The 22,106-nt window shown below is 41.6% G+C and overlaps 1 protein-coding gene across 1 annotated transcript in view; it reads right to left on the bottom strand.

The window, feature by feature from the left end:
* Positions 1-18,243, bottom strand: part of BCAS4 (breast carcinoma amplified sequence 4) — a 60,579-nt gene extending 42,336 nt beyond the window's left edge. Inside the window, exons 1-2 of the mRNA XM_069072413.1 lie at positions 17,810-18,243; positions 210-281 (exon numbers count right to left, since the gene is read on the bottom strand). Of these exons, the coding sequence (XP_068928514.1) occupies positions 210-281; positions 17,810-18,088 (351 nt within the window). The 5' untranslated portion in view covers positions 18,089-18,243. The remainder of the gene's footprint in view (positions 1-209; positions 282-17,809) is intronic.
* Positions 18,244-22,106: the final 3,863 nt, after the last annotated feature.

The raw sequence follows: 22,106 nt of genomic DNA, 5'->3' as shown, positions 1-22,106 counted from the left end.
GTGTGTGTGTGTGTGTGTGTGTGTGTGTGTGTGTGTGTGTGTGTGTGTGTGTGTGTGTGTGTGTGTGTGTGTGTTCCCTCCCCACTGCTGGCTGCTGCCCCACTCGCCTGGTTGCTAAATCACTGCCAACATGGCCTCCCTAGAAAGCTCCCCGAAGGAGTTTTCTGGTCTGGCCCTAAGCTGAGCCCTTCAGGCAGAGAAGCACCCACCATGTCAGTCAAGCCACAGAACTCCTCCAGCCTGAGAAGCATGTCCTCAATGGTGGCTTCTACGTCCTTCACCTGCAAGGGAAAGAACAGCCCAGGGGATTAGTTTTACTGGGCAGAAGGAAGACAAAAAAATCCATTTAGAAAAACAACTTTTTTTTTTAAAGAAAAGTGATATAAGGATGGGCCAGTAAAATAAAGAATAACAGGATTTCAGATCAAAGGACCCGAGTTCAAATCCCCAGTTTTGCTTAATTCCAATGTGACCTTGGGTGATTCATTTTGCCTTTGGTTCCCTCCTTTGTGAAATAAGGGGGTTAGATCAGAAAATCTCTAAAATTCCTTTCCAGATTGGACATTTCTATCCTCTAAAAGCTCTTCCAGGTCTAAGTTCTGTGATTCTTCTAGGAGCCCTTTTGGTTTTGTTTTGTTTTGTTTTGTTTTTACAACCAAATAAAAGGCAGGTCTAGAAGGAGAAAAAAAAAAAAGACTGCTCATGAACCCCTGCTGGACCAATTCATATAATAATGATGATGATGAATGACAATATTACATCTTTAATTGTATTTTTTTGGTAAGATCTCAAAGATCTTTGGTAAGGCTCACAAAACACTTTTCTCACAAAAAAACTTGACTCACTGGTAGTACAAATTGTCCCTATTTTCAAATGAAGACACTGAGGCTTAGAGAGGAGTGATTCACCCAAGATGACATACCTAGTAAGTGGCAGAACTGAAGTGAATCTTAGCATCTGGACTAACCCCCTTGTTTGACTCAGGGCCACAAGGAAGAAGTCACTTGCCCACGGTCACTACTAGCTGAAACTCAAACGTCTCCTGCCACTTTCGAGATGTGACTCTAGTACTCAGCCACTGGGAGATACTAGGATTTCTGTGTAGGGAGCTGGTGGAGATTTTCCTAGCCATCCCCCACCACCCCCAGCCCCAACCTGTGGAAAATTTCCACTTTTCCCATCCATCTTTCCATGGGGAATTGATACTACTCACATTTATACTTGTGGGTACTTTCAGAACAAGGGGTAGTAGTATAAAGACAGAAAAAAAAACCCTCTGCTCAGAAACATCTTTAGGGCTGGAATATAAATAGTACAAAGTGAATGTAAAACTCTGAAAGCTGTCACAGCTGGAGTTATTTCTGTGGGTAAATTGGGTGTGTGAGTGTGGGGGGCGGGGGGGGGGGAGAAATAAAAACTGTGAACCATATTGATCGTTCCTGGGGAAGTGGAAAATGTGCAGGAAACACTCTCCTTCCCCCCCCCCCCAAAAAAAAGGCAAAACAAAAACAAAAACCCTATCAACACAGAGAAAAGTGTTTTCAAAACACTGAGGAGAAAAGCTGCCTTATCAGTGGCTTAGGCAGCAGCTAAAGGAGGGGCTGAGCTAGTACCTTCCATTCATCCATGGAAAGCCAGGTGAGATGTAAAGGCTTCACTGAGGAGCTATGAGAAATCTGAACATTCTCTGCAGAGAACATGCTCATGCCCAAGGAGACTGAGAGTGAGCTAAATTTCTGTTCTGGGAAAGTCAGCTAGAAAACACTGGCAATCTGAACCTTGGTTTCCACATCTGCCAAATGAGGTAGACACTAGATGATGTCTAGCGTCCCTTCCGGCTCTGTTTATGAGTCTATGAATAAAACATAATAAGGACAGTAGATTTGTGTGTCCCACCCTTCCCTGCCCCCCAAGAGAAAGAAAATCATACAATACATTCAAAAGCCACACAGAAATAAAGGACTTTGGGAATGTCTATACCATCAGTGACAAACCAAATATGTTCCCTGAAATACATTTTGTGTAGAGAAACCATTAAAATGTAATTGGGAAATATTTAATAAAATAAGCACAAATGCAATAAAACATAGATAACATTACATTTTTAAAAATATGTTGTCCATGGGGATCCTTTGTATGGTTTGGTGACCCCTATTTCTACTTGAGTTCAACACCTCCAGTCTAAACCATTACTTCCGTTCATTAGTGCATGTAAATGATAAGGTCAACCAGACAAGATAAACTAATTTTTTTTTTCCTGAAATGTATTCTCTAATACAGCCTTGCAAATGAGATAGCCACATTGTCCAGGCCACACATATTTTGAATCAGCATGCTATCTTCATCACGGGCAGGGAAAAATGGATGACTTCAAATGTTCCCAGGTATAAATTCTTTCACCTGTGTATAATTTCAATATGAATAACAATATACTTTATTTAGAGGCTTGCTATGTATCATGTAGTTCTACCCTCTTCATTTTACACATGAAGAAACTGAAACCTGAGGAGGTTAAGTGACTTGCCCAAGGTCATGTCAGAGGTACAATTTGAATCCAGTTTCTTTAACTCTCCAGTATGTCTTCCAAAACAGGGATTATTATCCCCATTTTGTAGATGAAAAAACTGAGGCTTAGAGAAGATCAATTCAATTCAACATTTAATTGAATTAATAATGAATGAATGAATGAATAATGTGTGGGGCATTAAGTAATGAGGATACAAAGACAAAAAATGAAATAGATCCTTCCCTCCAAGAGTTTATATTCTACTGGGAAGATACAATGTATATAGCTAAGTATATACAACATAGTACAAAGTAACTTAAAGAGACCTCCGGGTGCTATCAACTGAGGAGATCAGAAATCTATAGTGCAGCTAAAAAATGACAAAGTCAAGACTAAAATTCATCTTCTGTTTCAGATTGGTGCTCCTCCCATGACAAGCATGACAATTGTCAAGGCTGTTCTTAGGAAGTCAAGGCTTAAGTTTCCTCATCTATAAAATAAAGGAGTTGGGACCCACTAGATGATTTTTAAAGTTTTTTCCAGCATTGATGTTCTCTGAGTCTACCTCTCATGAGATACAAAATTGTCATTTTTCTTTGTGAACAATGAAGATGAATTTCAACTTATCTTTCATATTCTTCCTTCCCTTTAGGGGCAAGAACACAGTCTTTCACACTAATCACAGTAGGAAATTTGATGTAAGAGCCACACTCAGCCTGAAGGATAGGACAACTGGCCCTCAAGTCCAGAGGAACTTTGTTCTAGTCCTTGTACTGCTCCTGGCCATTCTACGGCCTTGAACAAGTCACCAGCCAACTCTATTCTTTGGATTTCCCTGTCTGTGAAATAGGAAGGTCAGTTTCTACATACTTCTACTTTACAAGGATGCTACTAGTGGTGAACAACATAGCCAAAGAGATTGTGAGCTTGTTGAGAGAAAAGATTGAAGGTTTTCTTTTTTCTTTCTTTTTTTAAATTCTGAGCTTAAACACCAAAAGGGAGCATTTCAAAATACACAGAACACAAAAGGAGGATAGTATAAGAAATCATGACTCTCCCATTTCATACCACTTGTTTATAAATATATATATATACATATCACATATACAATAAATTTCATACATTACTTCCTTTTTAAATATTTTATTTTCCTCAATTACATGTAAAAAGTTTTTACATTCATTAAAATTTTTTTTGAATTTCAAATTCTTCCTTTTCTTCTCCCTGAGACAATAAACAAATTGATATAAGTTATACATGTGCAATAATGCAAAACATATTTCCATATTAGTCACACATGTTGCTTTCAAAACTAGACTGCTATTCTGTTCTTCCTTCTGAGCTTCTTTTCTTTTAATGCATTTAAAAAATTTTTTTCAATAGCCCTCTTTTTAGGAGCATCACTATTGCTAACCCCTCACTTTCAATTAAAAGTAGAGAAAAAGAAAAAAAAATGTAACAAATAAGCACAAACAAGAATCCACACAATGGCCATGATCAAAAATATATGCCTCTTTCCACCTCTTTCTATCAGCTGTCAGGAGAAGGGTAATATGTTTCATCATAGGTCCTCTGGAGGGGTCATTATATTGATCAGACTTCTTAAGTCTTTCAAAATGATTTTTCTTTACAATATTGTTGTTACTGTATAAATTGTTCTCCTGGTTCTATTCACTTCATTTTGCATCAGTTCATACTACTCAACAATTATCTGAAGTCATCTCTTTCATCATTTCTTACAACACAATAATATTTCATTACATTTATACATCACCATTTGTTTAGCCAGACCCCAATTGGTTGGCACCTCTCTTAGATTCTAATTCTGAGGGGATTTTTTTCCCCTTCTTTCAATTCCCACTTTAGGATCAGGAAGTTAGTTTTCCTTGTGACTACTACTCCCTAGGAATCATACTCCCTCTTAAAATTCTTCTTCCCCCCCCCCCATATTCCCCCATCTCCTCAGAATTGGAGGATTTCAGTGAATCAGGATGTTGTAGGAGAGACTCCTGTTGAGAAACAGGTCAGTCAAGTTGACTATTGAGGTCCCTTCCAACCTTTGACCTTTGTCTTTCATTTTTTTTTTACATCCCCAAAGCCAAGCATATCATTGTACATATCATTAATATGATAATCAACAATGTCAAAGGTACTGCCATCTTTCCAGTGTCTTGGGTTCATACTTAAAACTTACCTCAGCTCCTCACTCTTCCTCATCCCATATATCCAATCAGTTACCAAATATTGCCATTTCTACTTTTACATTTCTCATCTGACTCCTCTCCACTCATACATCTACCATCTCAGCTCAGGTTCTCATCATCTCTCTCTCTCTCCTAGTTTATTCTAACAACCTCTAATTGGACTCTACCTGAAGTCTCTTACTGCTCCAGTTCATCCTATATTCCAGGGCCAAATTAATTTTATTTAAGCACAGATCTTACCATGAGACTCCTCTACTCAGTCAACTCCAAAGGTTTCCTATTACCTCTAGGATAAAATATAAACTCCTCTGTTTAACATCTAAAGACCTATACAACCTGGCACCAACCTATCTTTCCAGCTTCAATGGGCATTACTTTCCCTCCCTTATTCTGCAATGTATCCAAATAAGCCTTCTCTCTGTTCTTCAAACTTGACACTCCATTTGCCATCTCTGTGTCTTTTCTGTGGCCATCCCCACCTTCAGGTAAAACTACTCCTCCTTACCTCCTCCTCACAGACTCCTCTTCCTTTAAGTTGAAGCCCAGGTACCATCTTGTGCCTTCCCAATTCCCCCAACTGCTAGCATCCTCCCTCCAAAACTACCTTGTATTTAACTACTTCATATAACTTTATTTGCTTTATATTTAATCTATATACATACATATTAATATATATACTTCTCTCTCCCATTAAAATGTAAGTTCATTGAGAGTAGGGACTGTTTATTCTTGGAACTTTTATTCCCAGCACTAGCATGGTGCCTGACATATAGAAGCTACTTCATAAGTATTTGTTGATTGATTGATGAACAGTGTCCTAGGAGGAGGAGATAAAGAGTGGATGGGATCAGAGATTACCTTAAAGGTCATCTAGTCTAAGACCTTCCTTTTACCATGTTTCCCCGATAATAAGACACTGTCTTATTAAATTTTTTGGACAGAAAAACACCAGAGGGCTTATTTTCAGGGGAGGGCTTATTTTAATGAACATTGACAGCAATTTTAATAAACAGGTAAATGTGAACAAAAAAATGTACCTTTATTCAATAAGCAAATCACTGGGGAAGAACAGGATGACGCGCTCACTGCTGCAGCTCTGATTGGATGCAGCTCGGAGTGCGGCATGCGGTTCATGGGGGGGGGGACGATGCATACAGAGGGTACCGTAATGTAGCATGTAGCACACCTTCACTACAGTAGCAATCTCAATAGGGCTTATTTTCGGGGGAGGGCTTATTTTAGAGGAATCTTACACAGTAAGGGGAGGGCTTATTTTTGGGATAGGTCTTATTATCGGGGAAACAGGGTACAAATGAGGAAACTGAGGTGCAGAGAGGTAAACTAAGCTCCCTAAGGCCACACATCTAGAGTGGCAGAACTAGGGTTGGAATTCATGCTTTCTAATTCCAACAAAAGCACCCAAACAGGAGAGTGCGAGGCACATTCAGGGCAGAGAATTATCCAGTTTTGCTGGAATGTAGCATATGGAGGGGAGCAACATGAGATGAAATAGAAAATGTATGGGGGTTCCAGGTAGTCAAAACCCTTGAACACCAGTCAGAAGTTGAATTTTATTTGAGAGGCAACAGGGAGCCACAGATAATTTGAAAACAACAACAGAGTTATATGATGACTAGATCTATGTAGAAGAAAGCTTATTCTGGCAGCAATATGAGTGGGAAAATGAAGGCAGGGTGAAATAGGGCACAGATTAGAGATGGGAAGGTCTTTAAATTGAACATATTTTATTTTTCCCCCAATTACATGTTATAATGATTTTTAACATTTAAAAAAATAATTTGAGTTCGAAATTCTATCCTCTCCATCTCCTCCCTCTCTGAGACAGTAAGCAATCAAATATAGATTATACAATCAGATATAGGTTATACAGAGAAAGCCTTAAAAAGGGCTATTGCAATAGTCCAGGGAGATGGTATTTGGGATCTGAACTAAGGTGGTAGCAGTGAGAATTAAAGAGTAGGGTACATGTTAAGAGATGGAATCATCAATATCCAGGAAGTAACTGGATGTCAGAGAAGAGGAAAAGGATATAGAATCATCAGGATCCAGGAAGTGATTGGATGTCAGAGAAGAGGAAAGGGAAAATCAGAGATTATCCTGAGAGGAAGTCTTGCATACATACTGAACTTTGGCTCAGAAAGGTCTGGGTTCACATTCCATTTCAGACACATTAGCTGTGTGACCATAGGGAAGTGAATTTCTCTGAGCCTTAGTTGACTCATCTATAAAAGAGTTAATAATATCTGCTGAACCTACCTCAAAGTGTTGTTATGAAGCACAAATGATATTTATATAGACATATGTGTGTACATATGTCTATATACACACATTTATAGACATATATCTTTGCAAACTTTAAAGTACTTTACAAATGTCTATTATTGCTCTAAGATTGTGAAAATGGGAGACCAAGTGAATGGTTGTCACAACTAGAAAGGGAACAGTCATGAATGAAATTGATTTGGTACATGTCGAATCTGAGGTGCCAGTGGTATAAACAAGTGTTCATGGTGTCTCAGAGATAATTGAAGATGCAGATCTGTAGCTCAGAAGAAAAGTTGGGATTATAAATATAAATTTGGGAGTCATCTACATGGAGGTGGTAGTTGAATCTATGGGGATGAATGAGAGAGCCAAGGGAGAGAATGCAGAGTGAGAAAATAAAAGGGCAAAGCAAGGACAAAGCTTTGGAGAACACTCACATTAAGGGGAAAGGAAGAAAACAAAGAGTTTGTGAAGGAAACAAAGAAAGCACAATTGGTGATAGAAGAGAACAATCAAGATAGCACAGTATCTTGAACCCAAGAAAAGAGGGACTATCTCTGTGGTCAATAGTGTCAAAAACTGAAGAAGTCAATAAGAATGAAGACTGGAAATATATATAAATATATATAATTAGATTAAGCAATTCAGAGGTCAATGACTATGTTAGAGAAAGCAGTTTCTCCAAAGAGGGATGGTTGGGGATAGAAATGAAACCCATTTGCAAGATGGTAAAGACAGTATGAGTAGTGAGAAAGACTAAGTGTGACTCACAGACAACTCTTTCAAGTTTAGCAGTAATAGGAAAAAAAATAGGACACTATGGCTGGATGCATCCAGGGAAGGTTTTTTAGGACTGGGGAATTCTAAATATGTTCACAGGCAGGTAAAAAGGAGCTACTAGCATATGATGGCCTAAAGACGCAAAAGAGAAAGGATGCCTGATTGAGCAAGGTCTTGGAAGAGGTCAGGAAGAATGGGATCAAGGGCACAGATAGAGAAATTAGCCTAAATGATTAGTAAGAGTAGCCCTCCTTTTGACTGGAGAGAAGGAAAAGAAAGAAAGAATGAGAAAAACCTATATAAGATGGTCTTACTCTTCTCAGTGAAATACAGAGTATTCCAAAAGTCTTAGTGCAATAATAAGTTTTCTTAAAACTGCACAAAGACTTTTGGATCTCTGTGTAGAAGATGACATTGTTTCCTTTAATTCACTAGAGGAGGCGGAATGGTGGTGGATGTAGATTTCATAGAATCATATTTTCCACTTGAAGGGACCTTAGAGGATGTTGATGAGAAGAAAAGGTTTGGAATAGTTGTTGTGAAGGACATAAGGCAGATAATAAAGGTAGAATAAGAATACTATTGAGTAGAAGCAAGCAGTTGTCTAGGTTACAACACTGCACAATTGTGATGGGTCAAACCAACTTGATTTCATAATGTTCTCCATGAATGCTTAACAACTCTCAAGCACGAACAGAGAGACTGTAACCCAGTGGTGACAGTTCATAGGTCACAAGCCCCTGAAGGTAAAGGGAGAAGGAGTCTCAAATGGAAAACCACTGGATTAGGCCTGTGTATGAAGCAAGAAAAGTTATAGTAGGAGAGATAAACCAGAGGAGAATAGATGAGTAGAGCCCAAAAGTCATAAGAGTAAGGGACCAGGATAGGGAATAGACCTGTGATCTCACTGATATACAAAACTCTCAGACAAGGAAACCCTCTCTACCAAAGCAGCTCTGCACTCCCTCCTTCCTTTGACTATCAGATTTCCCAAAATGAGTGTTTTATACTTGTTGCCTCTATTTCTTTTAAAATATATATATATATATATTATATTGATATGGTTTGTCTAGACACAATAGACACTTCCCAACAAATATCCAAACAACCTCCTCAAAAAGTACCTTCCTTGAAAAAAAAAACTAGTTTATCCATTGCTGACAGAAAAGAGGGAAATGTTCTTTAAATTTAACACTATGATACTAACATTAATTATTGTGTTTGGTCAGAATTCTGTTGCCACTTAATGTTTTCTTTATTTACATTGGTGAAGTCACTGTGCATAGTTCTCTTTTGTCTATTTTCTTCACTCTGCAGGAATTCATAAGTCTTCCCATGTTTCTATGATTTCTTCATAGTCATCATTTCCTTACAGCCAAGTCATATTCCATTACTCTCCTATGTTCAGCCATTGCCCAACTGTCAGGTCCATATTTTATTTTCAGGTTGTTCACAAATAATGCTGCTGTAAACATTTTGATACATAAGGGTCTTTTCTTGCCATCAAAAATCTCCTTAGAGTATAGCCCTGGTAGCAGAATCTCTGGGCCAAAGGATACAAACAATGTAGTAACTTTTCTTACTTAATTCCAAATCCTTTGCAAGAATAGACAAAGCAATAAAGAGCCACAGCAGTAGCTAATTAGCATGGCTATCACTCTAACAGCTCTCCAACTGCTTTTTCACTTTTTCTTACCTTTGCCACACCACTCCCATTTATTCAGCGCCCAGACCCTCGGTAATCCCTAGCAATCTGGTTTCTTTTTGCAACACACTGTCCTGGTCCTCCCCCTACCTCTATGACAGCTCCTCCAGTATCCTCTGCTAGCTCACCTTCCTCTTTCCTACTCCTTAATGCTGGACATTCCTATAAACTTAGTCCTTAGCCTTCTGTTCTTCTTTCTTCCCTTTGTGCTAACAAGCATATCATAGACTCTCAGAATTAGAAGATATTTAAGCACTATCTACTTCAACCCTTACCTACAGAATGCATGACATGGCCAACCAGCCCTTGCTTAAAGGGACGGCCTAAAGCATCCCCTTCTGCTCGACTAGTCCTCCCTGTTTTCTTTCTGTAAGGTGAAACATAAGGTTGGGAACAGTTCAAGTAAGACCTGTTAACTTTGCAAAATGCCTTCTTGATTTCTGTTCTTCTTGCCTCTACTTTAAAGTGCCAAGAAAATGAGTTCTCATTTTCCCAACAACCCCAGCAGTGACTCCTTCTCTGAGGCCATCAAGCTTCAGCATCTTTCCTGAAGAAACTCAAATCAAACTCAGGAAAAGGGTTTGCCTGAGTCCCTTTGGGAACTTCCATAGTTAAATGACTTTATTTTCCTCTGAGGCTTCCCTTGTTCAGTATCATGGCTCCCTATAGTCTATTTATCTTCTGCTCTGGAAAATAAATTTGGAACAACTTTGAAAGACTTGAGAATTCCAATTGGCACAATGACCAAACACAATTCTGTAGGCCTAATGAGGAAGCATGCTACCCACCTCCAGAGAAAGAGGTGATATATTCAGGGTGCAGAGTGAGACATATGGGAGTGTATATGTGTGCCCCCACATATACATACATATATATGCACATCAGTATATATGTATGCATACACATGTGTATGCATATCAATGCATTTATGGATGTGTACATGTGTGTGTGCATGGACATGTATACACACATAATACATATATGTAATATATATAAAATCTCTACATAGGGGTAGGAATTGGAACCAGACTTGTGATTTCAGGGGTGCATGCGTGTGTATGTATCTACAAGGACATCTATATATATATATATATATCCTTAAATATATATATTTAATAAACAGAATCCTTAAAATAAACATGTATAGTAAGTCAAATAAAATTACTGAATTAGTAATGTCCAAACACATAAATACATATATGTGTATGTTTATATGATTTGTTTTGTTTTTGCTTTGGGGGGGGGCAATTGGGGTTAAAGTGACTTGCCCAAGGTCACATGGCTAGTACATGTTAAGTGTCTAAGGCCAGATTTGAATTCAGGTCCTCCTGACTACAGGGCTGGTGCTCTATTCACTGTGCCACCTAGCCTCCCCTATGTGTATGTTTATAATTACTGCATTGGTAATGTCCAAATACATACATTGGTAATGTCCAAATACATACACATAGACATTGCCAATCAATAATTTGTTTTGATTTACTATGTGTAGTTATTGCAATTATTCTTTTTCTTTTCCAATGGGGGTAGGGAGGAGATGTAGAAGGGAAAAAATGAATTTTTGTTTACCAAATATATATATGTATATATGATTATATACATATATGTATGTATACATATATGGAGAGAGAGAGATAAAGGAAAAAGAAAATCCATTTGGCATGAAGCAGGCTCTTGGGAAAGGGTTTCACAGACCTTCCAGGACCAGGTTGTTCTGGTAACGAGAATAGACAGAAGCAGCTCATATTTCTTGAGCTCTTTCAGATATACAAAATACTTTTCTTCCTAACAACCCTATAAGACGAGGAATATAAGTATTATTAGGCTTCCTTTACAAATGAAGCAACTGAGGCTGAGAGAAGCAAATGTTTTGCTCTGGGTCACAAAACTAGTAAATAGGGTCAAAAGACTTGAGCACTAGGTAGGCCTTAAAGAAGCCTGGTGTGTGGAGCCCAAGGTCAGGGCTGTTTCCATTACACCAGTGCCGCCTTTACACTGAAGAGTGGGGCCTGCCCACAGCATCTCTAGCTGCTGCTGGAGGGAGAACAGCCCCAAACTCCACCTCCAACTCCTGACCTATCAGTGCCGAGGGAAAGGCCAAAGAACTCAGGCAGCAGGCAGCTGACAGACAGCCTGGCCTGCTCCCAGCGAAGTGGGCAAACCAATTGGAGGAGTCACAGCCCTGGTTCTGAACTCCAGCAATGGGGGAAAACAGGAAAAAAGGCATAAGTTGGAGTGAGGGGGAAGCCTTATTCTTCTAGCATGTGTTTAGGATCATGGGCTTCAGAACTGAAAGGCACCTTAAAGAAAATAACCCTTTTATTTTACAGACGAGGAAACTGGAGTTCAGCGAGGAGAAAGGACTTGTTCAAAGCCACACAGTCAGTAAGGAGCAAAGTTGGGGCTCAAACCCAAGTCCCCAGCTTCAAATCGAATGCTGTCTGGACTATATCTAGACTCAGAGTATGTTCTCCTATACTATACCACCTTCTCTTAGAAATGCAATTTTCTCGATCATTTAGAAGAAGACACAACTAGAAGAGTCGATAGTGGGTTAAGATCAGCTTTGGGGGAGTTCTCTAACAAAGCACCCGAGGGAGCTATGCCTGACCCTGCATTGTTGTGCTTTGTTGTGAATGCCTTAGGAAAAAAATATAGATGACATGCTTATCTCATTTGTAGGTGATACAAAGCTGGAAAGTATAGCTAAAACTTTAGATGATTCGGCTAGGATAAAAAAAAAGCTCCACAGTCAAGAATAATGGGCTGAAAAATAAGATAGGATTTAATAGAGATAAGCTTGGTGGTTCAATGGATAGAGCACCAGGCCTAGAGTCAGGGAGACCTGAGTTCAAATCCACCCTCAGACATTTACTAGCTGTGTGATCCTGAGGAAGTCACTTTACCCTGGTTGCCTCAGTTTCTTCATCTGTAAAGTGGGCTGGAGAAGGAAATGTCAAGCCACTCCATTTTTGCCAAGAAAACCCCAAATAGGGTCACAAAGAGTTGGATATGACTGAAAAACTACTGAACAACAACAAAACTACAGTGCTATAGGAGCACAAGATCATAGATTTTTGTTAATCAAAAAACAATTATTAAATTTATATACAAAAAAGAGAAAGAAAATCAATTTGTCATAAAGTGGGCTCTTGGGTGAAGGTTTCCCCAGACCTTTAGAACCAAGATGTTCTAAAGCACTCTAATCTAACCCTCTTATTTTACAGATGAGGAAATCAAGGCATAGGGAGAGTGACCTGGTAAATGTCACAAGCAGAAAAGCCAGGTCCTCAGACTCCAGATCTCAGGCTTTTTCCATATTATTACTGCTTGGGTCACCGAAAAATGAACTTTATGAGCACAAGATAGAGGAGGAACAGCTATACAACAACTCAAATGAAAAGCTCAGGATTTTAGGGGCCTCAAGTTCAAGGTCGATGTATAACGTGACAATCAAAAACCAAAACAAAACTCTTAGTGTATTCTTAGGCAGTGTTAAAAGAGAACAAGAACATCAGAGGTCATAGTCTTACTTCAGTCTGTTCTGGTCAAACCCCCGCTGGAATACTGTACCCAGATGTAGGCATTGTGTTTAGCAAGAGCCATGACAGACAAGGTGGAAGGTGGCCAGGCTGGTGGGAGGCCTGGAGACCATAATATCTGGATCATTTGAAGGATCTAGGGAGGTTTACCCTGGAGAACAGAAGCCAGAGGAGACATGAAAACTGAAGGACTGTCGTGTGGGAAAGGTGTGAAATGTGTTCTGTTTGACTCCAGAAGACAAAACTGGAGTAATGGGTAGATACCTCGGAGAGGCAAACTCTGCCCAACCTCATCATAAGGACAACGTTCCTATAAGACTACTCTATCCAAAAGTGAAATGGACTGTCTTAGAAGGACCTTAAAAAAATCTTTGCATGAAAATTGGATAAACACTTGTTGGGGGGGATGTAGAAGAGATTCCTGTATGGGTTGGTAGAGATGGCCTCTGAAATCTCTTCCAACTGTCAGGTTCTGTGATGGTACCAAAGAGATGAAGTTAGAGGCAGGCAGATTACAGACTAACATAAGGGGGGAGGGGAAAACCAAATAATTAGCTGTCAAGTAGAATGAACCACTTTGGGAGGTAGTGAGTACCCCGTCACTACAGGACTATAGGCAAAAGGTAGCATCCAGGATGCTAGACAGAGAATTCATTCATTGAGTGTCGAGTTGTGCTAGATTCCATTTATCATCTATTTCAGCTCTGACATTTTATTTTTTGTGGTATCTTATAGAACTGACATTCTATGTTCTAGGTTACCTTCCAGTTCCGAGATTTTAAGTTCTATTTTATAAGATCCCCTCCAGCTCTAACCTTCTATAATAATCACATACCAAAAAAGGAGAAGTGGAGTTGTAGATCAAGATGTCTCTGTTTAGCTACTCTTGGGAAACTTTGAGGTAGAGGAGAGTTTGTCCTGGCCAGCATCGGATCCATCTGTACTAAGAAATTTAAGATGCTAAGATAGCTTTCTTCTCTCACTCAGGCAAAATTCATCTCCCTCCAAAACTTTCTGTTTGTAGTTTTTTTGGAAAGCAATTCTGGGTGCAGGGAAGGCCTTATATCAGTAGGAGCTCTGGATCTATACTCAAAGGACTTCCATTCAAATTCTAGTTTTGCCACTTACTGTGTGACCTCAGAATCAAGTCACTCCTCCATAAGCCTCTGTTTCCCCAGCTATCAAATGAGGGAGGTGTACTCCCGCACACTCTCTCAAGCTTTTTTCTGTGTGTTTATCATAGACCTTCTTGGAAGTCTGGTGCACAGTGCCTAGTATATATTAAGCACTTAGTCAGTGTTTATTGAATGTCTAGCTGATGCCTGTGGACATTCTCTGAATAATGTTTTTAAAGGCATAAAATGAAATATATCAGATTGCAAAGAATTACAAATAATATTGAAATAAAGATGCAATTTTGTCCCAACCAAGTTCATGGATTTCTTGAAACCCATCCATGGACCCAAGGTTAAGCTCCATTGGGCTAAATTATCCCTAAAGTCCCTTACATTTTTGTCAGTCTGTGAACTTGACACCCTGAGATTTCTTCTAGAAATGAACTATGAACTTTCCCTCAAAGGAGGAACTTGGAACTGAAAAAAAAAAAAACCAGTAACAGGAAACCCCCAACCAAACAGTCTGCAGCATATGCCCATCAGCCAACCAGAACAGAGCTTCAGAATGATGTCCCTACACCAGCAGCCTCCTTCTGCCACTCATCCTCCCCCCTTCTCCCTCCCCTTCCCCCGGGAAATCAAGATTTCAATGGCCTGCCTGAATAACAACAACCGACATTAATACAGCATTTTAAAGGTTTACAAATCTTAAGCAAATTTGGCTGACTTGATCCTCACAAGAACCTTTGTGAGACCAGCAGTGCAAGTATATTATTTCCATTTTATTACTGGCTACTAAAGAACAAAACTTGGACGCAAATGCAGGCCCCCAAACTCCAAATCTAGTACTCTTTAGACCAAATGGCATTCTCTCCTCCTTCACTGCACTGCCTTCTCTATCAGAAATGCTATTTGTTCTTCCAAGTGGAAGAGAATAGAACTAGAGTGATCAAAGGGAAACTGAGGCTCAGAGAGGTAAAACAATTATCCTAAGGTCACAGAACTAGTGAATGACTCAGCAGGGATTTAAACATCAACTTTCTGATTTTAAGTACTGTGCTCTTTTCCATCTCACCATGTAAAGGTCAAAAATCACTCAGGAGAGGCTCTGCCAAATTAACAAGGTCAAAGGACATGATCTAGTCAGGCCTGGTCCCCAATGGACTTTTATTTTCTAAGGGCAACACTTAAGATAGAAGCTTAAAGGGCAGAAGACCAGGATTCTGGTCTCTGTTCCAATATCAATTAAATAAGTGACTATAAGCAAACCACTTTCCCTTCTCTTCTATGCTTCTGTCAAATAAGGATATTGGACTACATGATTGCTAAGGCACCTTCCAGCTCTAAATCTCACACTCTTACAACATGATCAGAGTCCTGATTATATTCCTAAAATTATTTTTTAAATGTATTCTTTTTTGAAAAACCTCGATTCTAGTTCCTTGGTTCTAGCTCTGGTTCTGTCATTAACTAGCTGAGTGACCTCAGGCAAGTCACTTCCCCTCTTTGGGCCTTGGCTTCTTCATCTGTCAAATTAGAGGATTGGATTAGATGGTTCAACAGGTCCCTTCCAGATGGGATAGTTTATGATTCATTGATCCTTTCTGATCTTATCTTTAATATTTCCATTAAGTCCAGCCTACTTTGCTATAATGATTGAGATCTACTGATGAGCTGGTTTTGAGGGAGAAGTAATGAGTGTCTCTAAGCACCTGTACATTCTCTCTCTTAACTATTTCTATTTTTTCTAAATAAATTGTACCAGGAGCTTTTAAATGGGTCTGTCACTACACACTAGTAATAAAGAAGTACTTCAAATCTTTCTACATTTGGTCCCTTACCAATGCTGGAGATCCCATCTCTTGTGTGAGCAAAGGAGAATCCTGAATAAGGAAATTAATTTAATACACATCACATCTCTCAAAGGCCATTCCTAACAGAGAAAAAAAATAAAGCCTACATTTAGCTGCTGGGCACAATTACATATCCTTATTTTGAAGAGAGAAGATGGGAATGAACAGAGCTTAAAATAAAACAAAGACTCAAGAATGGGAATATTGAGCACAGGTTTAATTTCCTTCACAAGGAAACTCCAAATGAACTCACAGACCTGAGTATCTTTTTTTCTGACACTATCACAAGCTGGAGTGCATGGCTATCCAACTGACAGGGTTTTTTTAAAAAGTGTATTTCTTTCATAGTGACAGGAAGGGGGAATGTTATGCTGATAAAAGGTCATCTTGAAATCATGTCAAGAATAGTCAAGGAAACTCAGGATCAAAGTGTTCTGGAGATGAAAGGGACCTCTGAGGACATCTAACCCAACCTCTAAAGATTGTAGGTGATTTACCCAAGGTCACACAGCTAATAAATAGCAGAAGCAGGATTCAAATTCAGACCATCTGACTCCAAGTCCAAGGCTCTTTCCACTAAATCACAGTGCCTTATTTTTGCCCAGAGAAAGTTAGTAAGCAGTACTTGGTCCCTGTTTTCAGCTATTTAAAGGGCTGTCATGTAGAAAAGGCCTTGACTTGGTCCAAGGACTAATTGGTAGAAATTACAGGGACTTATATTTTAACTCAGCTCAACTTCAAGAATTCCTAATAATCAGAGCTGTCCAACACAGCTGTCTCATAAGATAGTGAGTTTTCTGTAACTGAATGTGTTCAAGCTGAAGCTGGTCGTTGAATGGATTCTGCTTCAGCAGGGCATTGGCCTATTTGACCTCTGACAGCCTATTCAACTTTCAGACTTGAAGATCCATGACTCCAAAGCACAGACCCCAGCTGGCAAACTATCCCTTTCCCCTTTAGGTGATAAAATGACTTGACCAGGAGCTCAGTTGTCTCAGTGATCTTATGGAGTTTTTGCAGTCCCTCAGGCTAATGGGGAAAAAAGCTCAAGCCTCTACTTTCTTCCTTTTACTGTTGTCTTTCCACACTAGAATGTAAGCTCCTTGAGAAAAGTGGAGGGGGGAGGACTTAAAACTCGTTATTTCGGTTTTGTGAGAGAACCACTGATACCCAAAACACCTGATCTCCAAAGAGTGATAACCGAGTGGGAGAAGGATCTGTATAGCAAAGCTAGATTGGACCACCGTGGGATAAAAGGTTGGGTCCCGGTTCCCCACCTCATTTCTTCCCAGTGACAATGCCCGGATAACAGGAAATGCCTCAGGGAATCACCAAGCGGATCTAGGTTAGTAGACTTCTTAGCGTTTAGAGCAGCATCCTCCCCTAGAGTATCAAACAGTATTCTTCCACCTGAATATTCATCGTAGATCCTACCTACTTTAGGATAGCCCCTGCTAGGCCCCCGCACATATGGGCGCAGCATCATAGGCTATAATCTCTGCAAGAGGCCTCAGAAGAGAATGCCAGAAGTGGCATGCCCTATCACAGCTGAAAGGTACCTGAGAGCTCATTCACTTCACCCCTCTCCTTTCACTGAGGAGGAAACTGGAGAGGAACTTTAACTTCCTCGGGGTGGGGAACGCAGAGCACCCTATAGGGGTAGAACAAGCACAGTAAAAGTTTGTCTGCATCAAAGGGACTCCTAGTTTCCTCTCTCACTTTCTCCTCTGCTCCCTCCCCCTCCCACCTTAGCAGGGTCCTCACTTTCCCAAAGAGGTTTAACCCTTAGAGACCCGAGCTGCCCCTTCAGGGTCCTACCTCGGCCCCAGGCTCGGGGGTGAGGAAGAGGGCGAGCTCCTGTGCCCCGCTGTGCAGTGGCTCGGGCTGTGACTCCGACTGCTCCCTCTCCCTAACCCCGTCCCCGTCCCGGTCCCCGTCCACCAGCAGCATCATGAAGGCAGCGGCTGCAGCAGCGGCGGCTGCAGGACCCGGTTCGGGCACGCTCATTTCAAAGGCTCCCGGGCGTCGGCTCCTCCCAACCGCGCCCCGCTTCCCCGTCACCCCCGGCTCTTCCTGGCAGAGGTAGGGCAGGTGCATGCAAACCCAGGGCAGTGAAGCGTCGCCGCTGGTCCAGCCCAGCACAGGCCGCCTGCACCCGCGGGGAGCCCGTGCTGGGGCCCGGCGGCCGCTGCAGCTGCGGCCACTGCTGCTGCGGCTGCTGCCTCTGCTGCAGCTGCTACTGGCGCCGCCGCTGCTGCTATTGCCGCCTCCGTCGCCGAGGCCAGGCACAGTCCAAAGCCGCGGCGGGCCTGCCATGCCACCCAGCGGCGCGCGACCGGAACTGCAGCCCCACTGCCCATCCCCAGCCACTCTCACGCCTGGGTCCTCGAGGAGCTCTTGCTCCCTCCGCCTCTCGCAGTCTAAGGTTCCTCCCCTCCACTCTTCCATGCAACTGGAGATGGGGACGGTTTAGCAGCAGGAGCTTGGCGGGGTAAAGTGGGGCAGGGCCTCGGGGGACCCTGGCTGCAGAAAGGGGAGCCCTGGCTACTTTCTATGCCAGAATATAATCCCTCTTTTTGGGGTTTCTTTTCTTCCTCTTCTCCAGCCCCAAGCAGTCTTCTTCAGGGCTCTGTCCCTAGTCCCAAGAACTTGAACTCTCTTTTCTGTTTTCCCTTGGGGCTTCCCTGAGGCTTCTTCCTTTGACAGAATTTCTAGGGGAAGCCGTTTGCTTTTCTTTTAAGAGAGGAAGAGGTCAGAGTGGGAGACAGTGAGAGCCTAATTTTTCTTTCTTCGAAATTATATTTTAAAAACACTGATTCTCTCCTCCCTCCCTCCCCCTTTCTTTCACCGAACTTTATTCTCTATCAGAGATGAAATCCCAGATCCTTAATGTATAGAATTAGATTCATTGAATGTCAGCTAGAAGGAATCTTAACAATCATTAGGGCCGGCCCTCCTCAGTTTACTGGTGTGGAAAATGAGAGTTTAGGTTAGTGACTTGCCCGGGGATCACAGAACTAACGGCTTACTTAGTAGGTTGTTGTTGTTTGGTTGGGTTTTATAATGCAGATCCTCTGGTTCTGCATCCAGGACTTTCCATCGTACTTCACTGGCTCTAGCCCAATACCCTAATTTTACCAATAAGGCAACTAAGGGCCAGAGAGAAGAAGTGACCTACCCAAAGTTGTCGGGTAAGTTTAGCAACAGAGCTGAAGTCTGGTCTTTAAATTCTCTGTTGGGGGTGTAAGGACGCAAGTCAGAGAAAGCTTTCCTCCCTTTGCCTCTGAGGAATGAAATTCCCAGTTCTCTACTCCATCTTCTATATAACTATCCCAAACCGTAAACACATAGCCAAGTAACAGCAGTAAAACTCTCAGAAATCCTTCCAAAAAGTGACCATAAGGCCTTAGCTGCAGAGTCAAAGGAGCTGCATAACAGAAGGGGAAAACTGACTTAATTAGAAACAAATTAGCCCTGGCTCCACTGTACTGGGCCACTGGTGGAGGCTTTAGCTAAGAGCTTCCTTCTTACCTTCAGGGCTCTTCTCCTATCTCTGATTTTGGCTGGTAAGTTTTCCAGGAACTAAACTGTGACTTGTGAGAAAGATTAATTCACAGGCCTCTGAATTCCTACTTCCTCCTAATTTCACTCCTCCCTGACTTGAGAGAGCTCCCAAATTACTTCATCTTGGCCTGGAATCATAGAATGTCACCTAGAAGGAAACTTCGAAGATAAACAGGAAGAGCTAGACTAACATGAGAGATTATCCAGTCCAATCCCATCATTTTTAGGGATGAAGACAGAGGCCCAGAGAGGCTGTGACTTGCCCAAAGTCACAAAGGATTGTGCAGAGCCAGGGGTAGGATCCAAGTCTCCTGACTGCTAGTTCAGGATTCTTTCCACCACTCCAGGCGACCACTTACTCTGGAAAATCTAGGGATCTGCTCTGTAGTGGAAGACTCCCTCTGACTCTTTCCCCTTCCTTGTTTTTCCTGTCCCTACCCAATTTTACTTTTCCTGGGCCCATTTCTGAAGATATACTCTCAGTGCAAACTGTGTGGTCTTGGGAAGTCCTTTTTCCCCTCTGGGTCTCCATTTCCTCATCTATAAATGAATGCTATCTGTTAAATTAGACGATCCCTTCTAGCAATGACACTCTTTGGTCCGAGACCAATAACCCTTTAACTTCCAACATCTTATGTCCTATGGGCCCTTCTGGTTCTGATCCTCTACCAGCTCTGACATATGTATTCTGCACTCTGAGGTTCCCTCCTAGTTCTAATCCTATGATTCTGACCCGTAAACATGGTGGACAAAGGGAGTGGGCCGAGAGTGGAGCTGCAACAAAAGCTGCCCCATGGGCTTGGTTGCAAGGCTCTGACCATGCCAATCAGTGCCCTTTCCCCTGACCGCCTATGCCCTGGAAAGTGGGAGAGACCACTAGTCCTCTGGGCCCCCACCATGCTTGGAGAGAAAGGCAAAGGGATCAAAAGCTGGCAGCCCTGAGGCCTGGGACAGAAGGCAGCTGCCCGCACTGACCGCACCCTGACTGAACCAGTTTAAACCAGCTGCCCTGATTGAGGAGGAGCATCAGAGACTAGCTCCCTCTAGTGCCCAAGTGAAGCCTTGAAGGGTACTGGATGCCGAGCAGTGGGAGGGTTGGAGTCGGCAGGGACAGGCTCAGGCCTGGTCTTCTCCTGCAGGAATGCTGTCTGGGGGTGGGCCATGAGGCGGGGCTTGCTGGCCCCAGAAGGGAACCTGGCTGGCACCATGGGGCGTTCTTTCTCTCCTCTTCCCTGTTATCTTCCCCCACTCTCCACCTTGTCCTCATTTCGAGATCCAAAACAAGTAGTGGGGCATTAGAAAGACCATGCAGTCCAATCCTAGCATTTTGTAGACATAGAAACTGAGGCCCAGAGAGAGGAAGTGACCTGTCTGAGTTTGGCATGTTTCTCTAATAGCAAGGCCAATTTTCCAGGCTTTATGGCTGAAGGGCTCTAAGCAAGAGGGAATTATTTTTAGCAGATGACCAGAGGCTCTGAATTCTAATGTTTGATTAGCCCTAGGATTATAGACAAGTTGCCTTTCCCCTTTGTGGTTTCTCCCTCAGTGAAATCAGAGATTCACCTCACAAACACACAGGTATATATATGTTTTGAGGAATAGCAAAGAGGCTTGTGGGGAAAGTTAATCTCTAGAATACTGGGAAATAATAATGCCCAAATTAAAATGGGCTGCATCAATAGATAGTGACCTCTCTGTCACTGGAGGTCCTCAAGGGGAAGCTGGATCCCTCTTATTGGGGATTCCAGATTCTTTCTGTGGTGGCCTGGGTCCTAGATCCAGTCAGAGACCCTGAGTCTGGGTCCCACATCTGATATTTACTACCCATGTGACCTTTATCGAGTTCCTTCCTGTCTCTGAGTCTGTTTTCTTATCTGTCAAAGGAGGGCTTTAGTCTTGATGAGCTCTAAGCCCCCTTCCAACTCTAATCCTCAGACTTCTGAGATTCTTCCAGCTCCTAATGTTCATGATTCTTTTTCTATGCAGTGTTAGGCCTCCAATCCCCAGCAGGAGCTTACTCACTGCCACCTTTGCTTCTAGCACAGAGTACACACATAGCATGGAAACTACAGAAACATACAATTCAAGGTTGTTTTTGAGTACCTGATGTTCTTTTTAACAGAAAGAGGCTGACAACCAGAGAATATTCCTGGATATAGAAAATGGATAGAAGACTCAGGATAGGGCGGAAAAGCAGAAAACTCTGGAATCTCTCTCCCCCAAAAAACATTCATGCATCTAATTCGTTTAAGAAACATTTAAGTGATTACCTTGTGAAAATCCTGGCAATAAAGGATTCTTTTGAAAAAAATAAAAAGTAATACTATTAGAGCCTGAGTTTATACTGTTCCTACATACCAAATTGGGAAGATAAGAGAATGGGCCTAGAAACAGACTATCCATTGCTTGAGAACCATTTTAGTTAAGTGTAAAAAGCCTTGGGGTTCAGTAGGAAGAAGCTTAGATTTGGAGTCTGAAGGCCTGGTTTCTTTTTTTTTTAATTAAATTATTTTTTTGGTCACATTTTAAGTTCTGAACTATCTCCCTCCTT

Source organism: Petaurus breviceps, unplaced genomic scaffold (genome assembly GCF_028583685.1).
Source record: "Petaurus breviceps papuanus isolate PSGF00001 unplaced genomic scaffold, PetGlider_PUasm1.0 90847, whole genome shotgun sequence".
NCBI lineage: Eukaryota > Metazoa > Chordata > Mammalia > Diprotodontia > Petauridae > Petaurus > Petaurus breviceps.
This window is presented reverse-complemented; position numbering and strand designations above follow the sequence as displayed.